General features: G+C 42.3%; 1 protein-coding gene across 3 annotated transcripts in view; it reads left to right on the top strand.

Moving 5' to 3' along the window:
• The window catches only part of LOC136576956 (uncharacterized), a 79,859-nt gene extending 72,445 nt beyond the window's left edge, over nucleotides 1–7,414 (top strand). For all 3 annotated transcript variants that reach the window (XM_066576621.1, XM_066576620.1, XM_066576619.1), the window contains 2 exons: nucleotides 4,202–4,305; nucleotides 6,935–7,414. In XM_066576621.1, the coding sequence (XP_066432718.1) occupies nucleotides 4,202–4,305; nucleotides 6,935–7,128 (298 nt within the window). In that variant the 3' untranslated portion in view covers nucleotides 7,129–7,414. The remainder of the gene's footprint in view (nucleotides 1–4,201; nucleotides 4,306–6,934) is intronic.
• The last annotated feature ends 5,378 nt before the right edge of the window (nucleotides 7,415–12,792 follow it).

Here is a 12,792-nt window from a genome sequence, read left to right as displayed (position 1 = left end):
TATACAGTATATACCCAGGTTATACCAGCTGTACATATACAATTATATACAGGAGAGGTATAACTTATACTAGCTGTACATATATAACTATATACAGGAGAGGTATAACTTATACTAGCTGTACATATATAATTATATACAGTATATACCCAGGTTATACCAGCTGTACATATATAACTATATACAGGAGAGGTATAACTTATACTTGCTGTACATATATAATTATATACACTATATACCCAGGTTATACCAGCTGTACATATATAACTATATACAGGAGAGGTATAACTTATACCAGCTGTACATGTATAATTATATACAGGAGATACCCAGGTTATACCAGCTGTACATAAATAATTATATACAGGAGAGGTATAACCTATACCAGCTGTACATATATAATTATATACAGTATATATCCAGGCTATACCAGCTGTACATATAATTATATACAGGAGAGGTATAACTTATACCAGCTGTACATATATAATTATATACAAGAGATCTCCAGGTTACACCAGCATGGTACATATCACTATATACAGGATGTATATCCCCCTATATCCCTGTATATAGTGGTATGTCCCATGCTGGTGTAACCTAGAGATCTCTTGTATATAATTATATATGTACAGCTGGTATAAGTTATACCTCTCCTTATATAATTATATGTACAGCTGGTATAGCCTGGATATATACTGTATATAATTATATATGTACAGCTGGTATAGGTTATACCTCTCCTGTATATAATTATTTATGTACAGCTGGTATAACCTGGGTATCTCCTGTATATAATTATACATGTACAGCTGGTATAAGTTATACCTCTCCTGTATATAATTATATATATATACAGCTGGTATAACTTATACCAGCTGCACATATATTATTATATACAGGAGATACACAGATTACACCAGCATGGTACATATCACTATATACAGGATGTATATACCCCTCTATCCCTGTATATAGTGGTATGTCCCATGCTGGTGTAACCTGTGTATATCCTGTATATATATATACCAGCTATACATATATAATTACAATTTCTCCTCTACTCACCTCTGCAGCAGTTTCTGGGCAGCCTGTAATGGAAAGTCCCGTCCTTTGATCACATGACCAGCGCCTGGTCATGTGATCTGCAGCCACAGGTCCTCCTGCAGGTCCTGTGCATCCAGCGCTCCGGAGGTGAGTAGAGCCACCCTAGCCCCTCCCCCTGGTAATCACTGGCTGGCAGAGACTGATAGACTGCAGCTGTGACCAATCACAGCTGCAGCCTATCAGTGGGAGGGCCGCGCGCCGTGGGAGTCTGCAGCCTGTAATTGGCTGCCAACTCCACATGTAACAGCCCTCCCCTCTGTGAGGGCTGACCTGCGGCGCTGCCTCCCATCTCTCCCCTCTCCCTCCCCCCCTCTCCCTTCTCAGCCATCATGTGGCCGACAGCTCAGGGGCCGGGTAGCCATTGCGACCCCTGCTTCCCCTCACCGTACGCCAGTGCCTCTCACTCTCTGAAGAGGAGTGTAGTACCACAATGTCCTCCTACACCTCAGTCTCGCCAGCAGCTAATAACAAGATGATTCAACTGCACATTATTCATCAATGTTACTTGACACCAAGCAGACTCTTTAGGATGAATAGAACCCCTAACACGCAATGTCATCGCTGTCAGGCACCCAATGCTAATTTTAACCATCTGATGTGGAGTTGCCCGGTGGTACACTCCTTCTGGACAGAAGTTACAGACTTTTTGGAACAACTATTGGGGGTGCCACTTCCACCAAACCCTGCTGTATGTCTGCTAGGTATACTGGATGAAGAGCAGTGGCAATTCCATATCTGTATTATTTTTGGTGAGGTGCTGTTTCTGGCCTGCATGGCTGTAGCATTGTGCTGGATGGATAAGAGACCCCCGACGCTCCCCCAATTGTGCAATCTTGTCAATTCAGTTCTTCCGTATGAAAAAATAGTATATAAAAATAGAAAATGTCCAGATAAATTCTACAAAATCTGGGGGATTTGGTGTGGCTCATCAACCACAACCCACACACAAAATGCATTTCAGCAATTGGTGGACCAAACGAGATCTTTGAATCATCCGCGTGCCATTTAGTACTTATTTTATGAGGTATCTTTTCTAATTTGTTATGTTATACAGTGTATACGATGTTAAGTAATTGTAACAGTTTTGTAGGTTTGAACTGTGTTACACTCAGATTAATATAAGTTGATATGTTTTATATTCTCAATAAAACGAATTTAAAAAAAAAGAACATTCATAACAGTACCCATGGTCGTAGACTATCTGGAATAGTTTCCATGATGTTAACACCACCCAGGCTTTATTTTTTATGCTGTAACTCTTGAACAATTAAAGACAATTTTAAAGGAATTCAAATGTATACAATACAGCATTAGGGTGGCTTCACACGAGCGTGGTTTTGTGCGTGCATACTTGTGCACAAAAGCGTGCTTCTATTAAAACCAATGCCTTCCCTTTGGTGTGTGTACATGTCCGTGCTTTACAGGCGTGTGCCTACAAAGATAGGACATGCCTGCACCATAGGGGATACACGCATTGTCTTCAATGGAGCTGCGGCTGCTGCCGGCGGCTCCATTGAAGACAATGGTCTACCGGCACCCCATAATTGTTTTTCAGGGAAGAGCTTTAACTATGAGCTCTTCCCTGTAAAACAAGAATTTTAGGTTTTGGTTTTTTTTTTACACTACCTGTCCGCCGCTGCCGTGTCCCCGCAGGGATGAAGAACACATCTGCCGCATGTGCCAGATGTTTTCTTCCTCCCCACGAGGAAAAAGAATTTCCTGCTGCACCTGCCACAACTATGACAGATGCAGCAACAGAATTCTTCATCCCTGCGAGGAATAAAGAATTTCCTACCACAGCTGTGACAGCTGTGGCAGAGGATAGCAATGTTCTCCTATTGCTTTCAATGGGACCGGCACTTCTGAGTGCTGAGCCAATCAGATACAGCTCTTTAAGCAGGTGGGGATTTTAAACCCCCACCTGCTGAAAGAGTTTCAGAGCAGTGCAGGGAGAAGACAGACTGGACGCGCCTGAGCCCCAGCAGCTGAGGAGAGGTGAGTATATATATATATATTTTTTAAAAACACATTCTAGGGATGATTTTCAGGGAAGGGCTTATATTTAAAGCCCTTCCCCGAAAATCCCTGCAGGGCTTGCAGCAGCCCATTGCTTTCAATGGGACTGCAGAGGTGGCGGTCCCATTGAAAACAATAAGAGAACATTGCGATCCTCTGCCACAGTTGTGGTAGGGAATTCTTTATTCCCCTCAGGGATGAAGAATTCTTTTGCTGCATCTATCACAGATGTGGCAGGTGCAGCAGGGAATTCTTTTTCCTTGCAGGGGGAAGGAAACATTTGCTGTATGCGGCAGATATGTTATCCCCGCGGGAACATGGCAGCTGCAGACTGGTAGATTTTTCATTTTTTACACTAAAATTCTTGTTTTTCAGGGAAGAGCTTATATTTAAAGCCCTTCCCTGAAAAACAATTCAGTGATGCCGGAAGACCATTGCCTTCAATGGAGCCGCCGGCAGCAGCTGCGGCTCCATTGAAGGCAATTTACGGACCTTCGTACACGCGTGTTTTTGCACGTACAGGGGTGCGCACCTGTGTACGCACAAAAACATGCTCGTGTGAAGCCACCCTTAGTGAAGATATACAAAAATATATACAACAGAGGGTGGGCAAAAATATGAAAACACTGTACGAAATGCATGCCCCAAATTACATGAGTTCATAATTCAATAAGACATGTAGTGACCAATTTTAAGTGGCGGTAATATGACACAGATTCTGCTGGGCAGAAATGAACATCTGCCCGAGCAACAAGGTTCCATTGGTCAGGGGTTTGAGCCACTCTGTTGCTGTTTCCAGCTAGCTCCCAAAACCATCCAGAGCAGGGCAAGAGGTGAAGTAAACACAAATTTGGCAGGAAAGCTCTCAGTCAAGCAGGGGTCAAAAGGGCAGCTCAGTGCTAATGATTAAATCCCATGCATTTCATAAAGTGTTTCCATATTTTTGTTCACCCCCTGTACTTCTGTAAACAATTTACGTAAATGGGTCCCATATGGTGATCATTTATTATCAAGCAACTACTCAATTTTTTACAGTGTAGCGACTGATATATCTTATGACACCATATTTGTCTTGCAGTAATCAGTGGTTTGGCGATTCATTCGCTGAACTCAACCCTGTACAGAGAACAGATATTGGAGATTTCCAGAAACGCTATTTGAAGTACCAGCTTAACAATACTGGTAAGTAAAGCTTGTGTGAAAACGAGCTCTATTCTATAGTGTGGTCAGGAAAATAATCAGCAGAACAAAAAAAGGCACTTGATGCAAAATATTTTGCAGTATAAGAGCCACTTCCCAGTTTCCATCTTGTCCAAGGTGTTTGCTGTGTGTGGGAGGGAACTTAAAGGGAACCTGTCACCTCTCTCCAGGACCATAAACTAAGTTATGGTGCTGTTAACAGATGTGACAGGGAGCCGGGTGCTGTACTTCCTTATACTTACTGACCTCTGCGTTGCTTCTCTGTCAGCCACCGAAGATGGCGTGCCGTACTGCAATCCGACACTTTTCAGATTGCCTTGCCATGCACATGCTCTCCCATGGACCTGTATAAGAGAGCGTGTGCACAGGACTCTGAAAACAGATTTTCCTGATGCACGGTGACTTAAGAGGAGGACAGAGGATTAAAAAATAAATCACCCAACTCCTTTTCATGCCCCCTAACAGCACCATAACTTAGTTTGTGGTGCAGGAGGGAGGTGACAGGTTCCCTTTAAAGGTGTTTTGTCACTGTTTATGACCTATCGTTAGGATAGGTTATCAATAGGAGATCGGTGAGGATTGGCCACTCAGCATCCCTGACGATCAGCTGATTGTCTGACTCTCTGTCAGTACAGAGGGGCCTGACGTTCACATTGGTGGTCAGGGCCAGAAATGTAATAGTCTTCTTCACTCCCATTGAAATCCTTGGGAGTGAAGCCGTCTATTACATTTCTGACCCTGACCACCAATGTGAATGTCCGGCCCTGTTGGTCAGGGTTGAAAGTGTAATAGATGGCTTCACACCCATTGATTTCAATGGGAGTGAAACCGCCTATCATACCCTCTATCAGTGCAGTGGGGACATCCGGCCCCACTGCAAGGATAGAGGGCCAGACAATCAGCTGACTGGCGGAGAACTGGAGCAGCAAGTCCTTGCAAATCTGCTATCCCGACAATAGATCATTAATAGTATCAAGTGACAAAACCCCTTTAAGGAGATTTTCCATGACTAGAAGCACATGGCTGGTCTCTTCTAGAAACAGCACCACTCCTGTCTATAGACTGTGTTTGCTGTTGCAGCTCGACTCCATTGATGTGAATGGGGCTGAGCTGCAATACCACAAATAACCTGTGTACAGGTATGGCACTGTTTTTGGAATAAAGCAGCCATGGTTTTCAATTCCGGACAACCTCTTTAACAAAGCTAAGGGTAATTACTGTATTATTCGCTTTATAAGATGCATTTTTATTGCATGTGTCGCATTGGCATTAGTTAGTATGATCACGTGTTTAAACGCGCGATCGCGTGTACTTAATTGCGGTCGCACTAATAAACTCATGATCGTGCTAACAAATGTGCAATCAGTTACGAGTTTTCTCTCCTCCCCACTGCTGCCCATACGTACTGCTGATTGGTGGTGAGCACCAGCGGGAACTGCTGCTGCCCCTTTCCCCCCCTCTAAAATGGGGTGTGTCTTATCATCCAGTGCGTCTTATAAAGAGAAAAATATGGTAATAACTCAGAATCCTACTAGTGTAAAATATACAATAAATCTTTTTTTCCAGAAGGAATACAGCAGTTTCTATAATGCCACTTATAGATGGCTATCCTGTAGAGATTTGAAATACGACATGTGTAGTAGATAACAGGCTCCGGTACGTCACAATCCAAGGTGGCGTATAACGCCAATGGTCTGGATTCTTTCACCAAGATCCAAATATAGGACTAAGCACTGGTCAGTTGAGACATCCTCAAGAGAGCGTCATGGCAAATTCCAGGGGTAAAAATATAGCCACGGAATAGAAATAAACAACACCAAAGTAAAACAAAAGTTAGCAGCGCTCCAGTGCTAGAATAGTGAGGATAAGATAATATAGGAGTATTGCAGGAGGAAAAAGATGACCACTTACTTTACAGGGGTGCCTTGTAATCGGCACCCCTGGATCCCAGAAGGCAGGCAAAATCGTTAGGTGCAGCAAGGAATTAAATCTTTTATTAGAATGCGACCCGTTTCGGCCTGGTCACGGGCCTTTCTCAAGCATAAAAAATATATAAAAAGACATAGTATTTATGTATAACACCAACCTCCTATTGGAGCATTCACTCAATTGCCCGTCCACCCAGGGGACGCTATTCAGCCTTTTTTGATGACATCTTCTCAGTGTGGTCCGTGGAGCGTCAATAATGATGTGGTGTGGAAGTGTTATACATAAATACTATGTCTTTTTATATATTTTTTATGCTTGAGGAAGGCCCGTGACCAGGCCGAAACACGTCGTATTCTAATAAAAGATTATTCCCTTGCTGCATCTAACGATTTTGCCTGCCTTCTGGGATCCAGGGGTGCCGGTTACAAGGCACCCCTGTAAAGTAAGTGGTCACCTTTTTCCTCCTGCAATACTCCTATATCATCTTATCCTCACTAGTCTAGCACTGAAGCGCTGCTAACTTTTGTTTTACTTTGGTGTAATTTATAAACAAAGTATACTAGAAAGTTGCATAGGTCTCATAGGTCCTAAAGACTATACTATGCTTCCTTGCTAACCTAGAACTGCCACTTTTTGGAAGGAAGATCATGACTCATTGTGTGCTTCTTTTTTTTGTTACCAGGAGACGCATGTACTATGGGATACTCAAATCCAGTGGCTTGGGGATTGAATTTCTTCGGACAATCATTCTGTGGAACAATCACAAGTGACGAAGCCATGGTTTATAACCCAGCAATGGCACTAAACATTTATCAGGTGTTGTGCAATTTAAAAACCACCAGCGTTGAGATTATCTCCAATAGCATGACTCCCTAAGCCATCATCCATCACCCATCACTCTGACAAGTCTCCATAGAAATACCTTACCCATCACCCAGGCAATGTATTATTTAATATCAATTTACAACTACCTTCAGTGGTCTGGCAATTCCTAAATTACCCACTTAGAACATCTTAAAGGCCGAGATACTGTTCTTATAAGAGAACTACAAAGAAATTGAAGCCTCGTCAGTATGTTTATTAACAAAAAAGGTCCGATGTCAATAGTTTAGATTAAGGATTCCTGTGAGAAGAGATGTTCTTATTTCTGCCCCCAAGACAACACTTCACATTCCTGTGCTGCTGTAGCTTAGTAAAATGCTAGAGACATTGGGCCTCAAAGTAACCAATCAGAATTTTGCTGTCATTTATGTAGGATGGTAATGAAATGAAATAAGGGATCTAATTAGTTGCTGTTTTTCCAATTATATTAATATGTTGACAGATCAGTAAGACAGTAAAGGGCCCTTTACACGGGACGAGGGCCGGGCAAACGATGCCCGACATTTGTCCCCACACATACTAGCTCTCGTGCTTCTGCACAGCAGCTAGTATCGCTGGCTCACAGCGGGGCGGCTGGAGGAAATTTCTTTCCTTTCGCTCCCCTGCCCCTCTCCATTGACAGAAGACAGCAGTCGTTCAGTACTGAACGGCTACTATTTACACTGAACAATCAGCGATCAGCTCATCGTCCATCATTTATGTGGCATAAATGATGGACGTTTAAAAAAAATAAATAATAATTTGCCTTCGACAAGGAAGGTAGACGCCATTTTAACAAAGATAAACCATATTTGCTGTACAGTTCAACATTGGATTTGTCTTTTGACTGTATAGAAAGTAATTTCTGGATCCTGAAAGAAGCTAAAAGGTCCCTTTGACCCATATATGATGCGACTGATAATATAAGATATGTGTGATAGTTGGAGGTCCTGTTACAGATTTAGCATCAGGCCACATAACTACAAGTCTTGAATCGGCTTATATTCAAATCTCCGGCCCAGGATGTGATATCAATATTTCAGACTGCCACAACTCTAGTAACTAGGCCAATAGAAGACATTCTAAGAATGAATTAGCAATCAGATGTAAAAGGAACCTGTCATTATGTTTCAGCCCCATAAAGTATGATATAGGTCTCAAAAGTGATGGAACGGTGAGTCCGGGGAGCTGTGTTTCATACTCACTGAGTATCCCGTTCCTGCCACGTGTCCCCGTGAAGTTGCTGTGCGCACATAGCGTGACTCTCTTCACCGTCTGTGTGCATGCACTCTTCCATAGAGATGAATGGGAGAACTTGTGCAAATAGCCAGCTGAAAAGAGTCACACTGTATGTATGCAGCAACTCTGCGGGGACATGTGGCAGGAATACCTCCCCAAACTTCAAATTCCCTCAGCTTTGATCCCCATAATGTGGTTTATGGGACTGAAGCATAATGAAAGGTTCCCTTTAATGAGAATCATCAAGCCAAGCCATTGTCCATCCATTGCTATTTACCTAAGTGGGTATATGGAGATGCTACCGTAGAATCAAGAGTTTTGGACTATCCTGCAGCGTCTTTTCTCTCGAATGTTTAGTTTGATCAGTAGCAAAACATTTTCTTGTAAGATCACAACTTTTCCTGTTACCTTCTGAATGTGTAACCTCCAATTTAACCACAATGAAGACCAATGTCCAGCCTCCAATGAAGATGGCGATTATCACCTTAGATGCATATACAGTACTATAGTGACATCCATTACTGCTGCTGGCTCAGGCATTATAATTATTTTAATTAATGATCATTGTGGAATAAAGCCATCATTGCACTTATATCAATAAATAAAATCTCAGATTAAAGCTCTGATATATCTCCCTAGAGAACGGTTATGCAATGAACTGCACTAATGTATCAACCATTGATCTTGCCAAAGCAACAGAAGTATTGTATTACTATATTTGACCATTTCTGTGATTGTAAAGATGAGCCACTCACGGCGTTGATTGTTCATTCACTGTATACCCTATAAGACATTGCCAGCAACTCTCTTCAGCTTTGCTTTGTCTCTGTGGCTATCTGCTTCTAATAAATATTCTTTAAAAAAGAAAAAAAAAACGCCTTGGTATATCTTTCACAGTGTTTTATAGTAGAGTGGTGTCATTTGTATGTCTAATCTAAACCTGCTGCTACTGGTTAAACTAAACTGTGAGTTCACATCCAATAACTAAGAGTAAAATGTACCAACTAAAGTTTGTTGGGGAGATGGGTGCTCATGACCTGGTAATCATGGTAGACAAAAGTAGTAGTAACCGGCAGCAGACCAGAATGTTGAAAGATGCAAAAACGTTTATTTACCCCATTACAGCAAAATGTAGCGACGTTTCGGTCAAAGAGACCTTCCTCAAGCTAATACAAATACATTGAAGTGCATACTATATATAGGCAATGTGAAACAAACAGACCAATAACATCATGCAATTCACAGATGTACCTCATAGATCGCTGATTACCCCGTTCACCACGTTCAGGCTGGTGTCCGGCGCATGGGAGATGACATCATATCTCAGTCGACTCAGTCTGTGTAAATACATACATCCGAGCTGTTCCGCGCCGTCCCTCTGTCTGCGCATGTGCGGGATCTCAATCATCGCGTGAACAAGCGCTCGGTCCTGTTGGAACGCGGAAGAGCTCTGTGTTCTCCCAGCGCATGCGCCATGTGGCAGAATAGACTGTTTAACTCTGCATCAGTGGTTACCATGGTCCCCCGCTGTATGAATACAGTGGAGCAAAGGTTACATCTACAATACTTTTCCCCTATCACAACGGGGATGAAGAAACTCCTGTCCTCTAATTATGTCATATTATTATATGCTTCCAACGATACACTTGCAACTCACCTAACTTTATAAGGGAGATGTACAACATATCCTAATATGCAATGTATTGAAGCAGGTAAGTTGCAATCGCAACTGGCACAGTGCAACCCACACACGCATAATTTTGAAATCCATCCTGGTATTCAATTACATATAACCTAACACAGGACAGATAATAATAACGATCACCATCTCCAAAGGGGGGAAAGGGGGACAACCAAGCGGTCATGTCTACCTCCTAACCCTATAATTACCTAAAATTTGGAGAATCAATGATTTCCATTATTTATGAGATATAATATATCACACATGCACTGTATCAATTGTACCATAGACAACAAATAAGGACAGAGAATATGTCTACCATGCTAACTAATGTCTTTATTGATAGTACATATAGACTTTTTCAAAACAGAATAGAAAATATGACCACAGCCGACGTGGGACGAGGGAACCAGCGATAGAGTAATCCTGTGAAGACAAACAAAAAATAAAATTACACATATACCCCAGAATAAAAACAAACACTATAAATATACATATTTAAAAAAAGTGTATGCACAATGCATATACTGATGTGTTACCCAAGATATTCAAAGAAATGGCTGAAAAGCATACTCTTGATTAAGTCCCTTAGGGTGCATAGTGTCAAGCTCGTATATCCACTTTAACTCACATTTTTTGAGTAATGACTCTCTGTCCCCTCCCCTAGGGCGCAGGGGAATATGGTCAATGACCCTATATTTGAATTGGCTGATATTGTGTTTTGCCTCCAAAAAGTGTCCAGAAAAAGTCTATATGTACTATCAATATAGAGATTAGTTAGCATGGTAGACATATTCTCTGTCCTTATTTGTTGTCTATGGTACAATTGATACAGTGCATGTGTGATATATTATATCTCGTAAATAATGGAAATCATTGATTCTCCAAATTTTAGGTAATTATCCCCGTTGTGATAGGGGAAAAGTATTGGAGATGTAATCTTTGCTCCGCTATATTCATACAGCGGGAAACCATGGTAACCACTGATGCAGAGTTAAACAGTCTATTCTGCCACATGGCGCATGCGCTGGGAGAACACAAAGCTCTTCCGCGTTCCAACAGGACCGAGCGCTTGTTCACGCGATGATTGAGATCCCGCACATGCGCAGACAGAGGGACGGCGCGGAACGGCTCGGATGTATGTATTTACACAGACTGAGTCGACTGAGATATGATGTCATCTCCCATGCGCCGGACACCAGCCTGAACGTGGTGAACGGGGTAATCAGCGATCTATGAGGTACATCTGTGAATTGCATGATGTTATTGGTCTGTTTGTTTCACATTGCCTATATATAGTATGCACTTCAATGTATTTGTATTAGCTTGAGGAAGGTCTCTTTGACCGAAACGTCGATACATTTTGCTGTAATGGGGTAAATAAATGTTTTTGCATCTTTCAACATTCTGGTCTGCTGCCGGTTACTACTACTTTTGTCTGGACTGCATTTGTGGAGCCCGTCTGGTTAGGACTCCTTTACTGGCGTTTGCAGCTTTATTGCCGAACTCTATTGGAGGATTGTTGCAGTGCTGCTGGGAATTGATTTTTACTTCTGGTAATCATGGTAGACACAATGGTAGACTATTCTGCACTGTTTATACTGTGGTGGTAGGGTCAACATAGCATGACTTTGTTTATTGTCATTTCTACTTTTGTCCTTCATTTTATCATTTTTTTTTCTGCTTTGTTATGTATACACAGTGAGGCAAAAGTTCAGAAACCTTTTTAATTGGTGTAATTAGAGTAAAATTGACTTCCAAAGTGTGAAAGTCTTAATTGGGGGGCAAGCTGCATTTTTTAATTGAGCAGACATTTCCAGCTATTTTGAAATTTGCCATATTGAATTCAGCTCAGGTTTTTCAAATGGGAAGGGGCTCATGTCATAAATCAGTCTTGCTTAGAATTTACACAGAAACACAATAGAAGGGTCAGTTTTGCCCTCTCTTTGAGGGTTTTCACCCACTTGCGATAGGTTTTGTAGTAGAGATGAGCATCGCTCTCCTTGAGTAACTGCATTCTTGTCCGAGCAGGCTCGGGGGGTGGGGCTGACGGAGGGGAGCGGGGGAGAGTGAGAGAGATCTGCTACCCCTCGCCGCCGCCCCCCCCCCTGCTCGGACAAGAATGCAGTTAATCAAGAAGAGCGATGCTTGCTCGAGTAACTGCATTATCTGAGCGTGCTCGCTCATCTCTATTTTGTAGCGATGCGAGAGTGAGTGAAAATGCATGATTATGAAACCAATGATTTTCAATGGTTTCATTCTCATTTGTAATGCCTTCATTCAAGGCTCGCAGTACTAAAAAAAAATCAACGCTATTGCCCGTTGTCTTTAATGGGGCAGCGCCAGGCCCATTGAAAACATAAGGAGTACAGCTGTGGCAAAGTGGCAGAGGTCTGCAATGATATTCCATTGCCTTCAATGCTGCCGCCTCATTGAGAGGAATAAGATAAGGGCATCCCCTGCAGCGATGATTTTCGGAGGGGTGGGGTGGGTTTGAAATATAAACCCTACCAAGAAAATCATCCCTAACTATGAAAACAAAAGTGAACTCCCCTAGAACAGCTGTCTGGCTCTTCTCTCCATCCCCAGCAGTCTTCATCTGTCTTCTGGTGGCTGGAGATTGAAAAATCCCCGCCTCCAAAAAGCGCTGCCTCTGTTTGGCTGAATGCTGTGACAAATCACAGGCAGCGCTCAGCTGTCACTTAATGACTGCTGAATGCAGTCTCTGATTGGTCCCAGCACTCAGCCAATCAGAGGCA

The sequence above is a fragment of the Eleutherodactylus coqui genome, chromosome 8, assembly GCF_035609145.1.
Source record: "Eleutherodactylus coqui strain aEleCoq1 chromosome 8, aEleCoq1.hap1, whole genome shotgun sequence".
In the NCBI taxonomy this organism is placed as follows: Eukaryota; Metazoa; Chordata; class Amphibia; order Anura; family Eleutherodactylidae; genus Eleutherodactylus; species Eleutherodactylus coqui.
The sequence above is the reverse complement of the archived record's forward strand: the minus strand, read 5'-3'. Positions and strand labels throughout refer to the sequence as shown.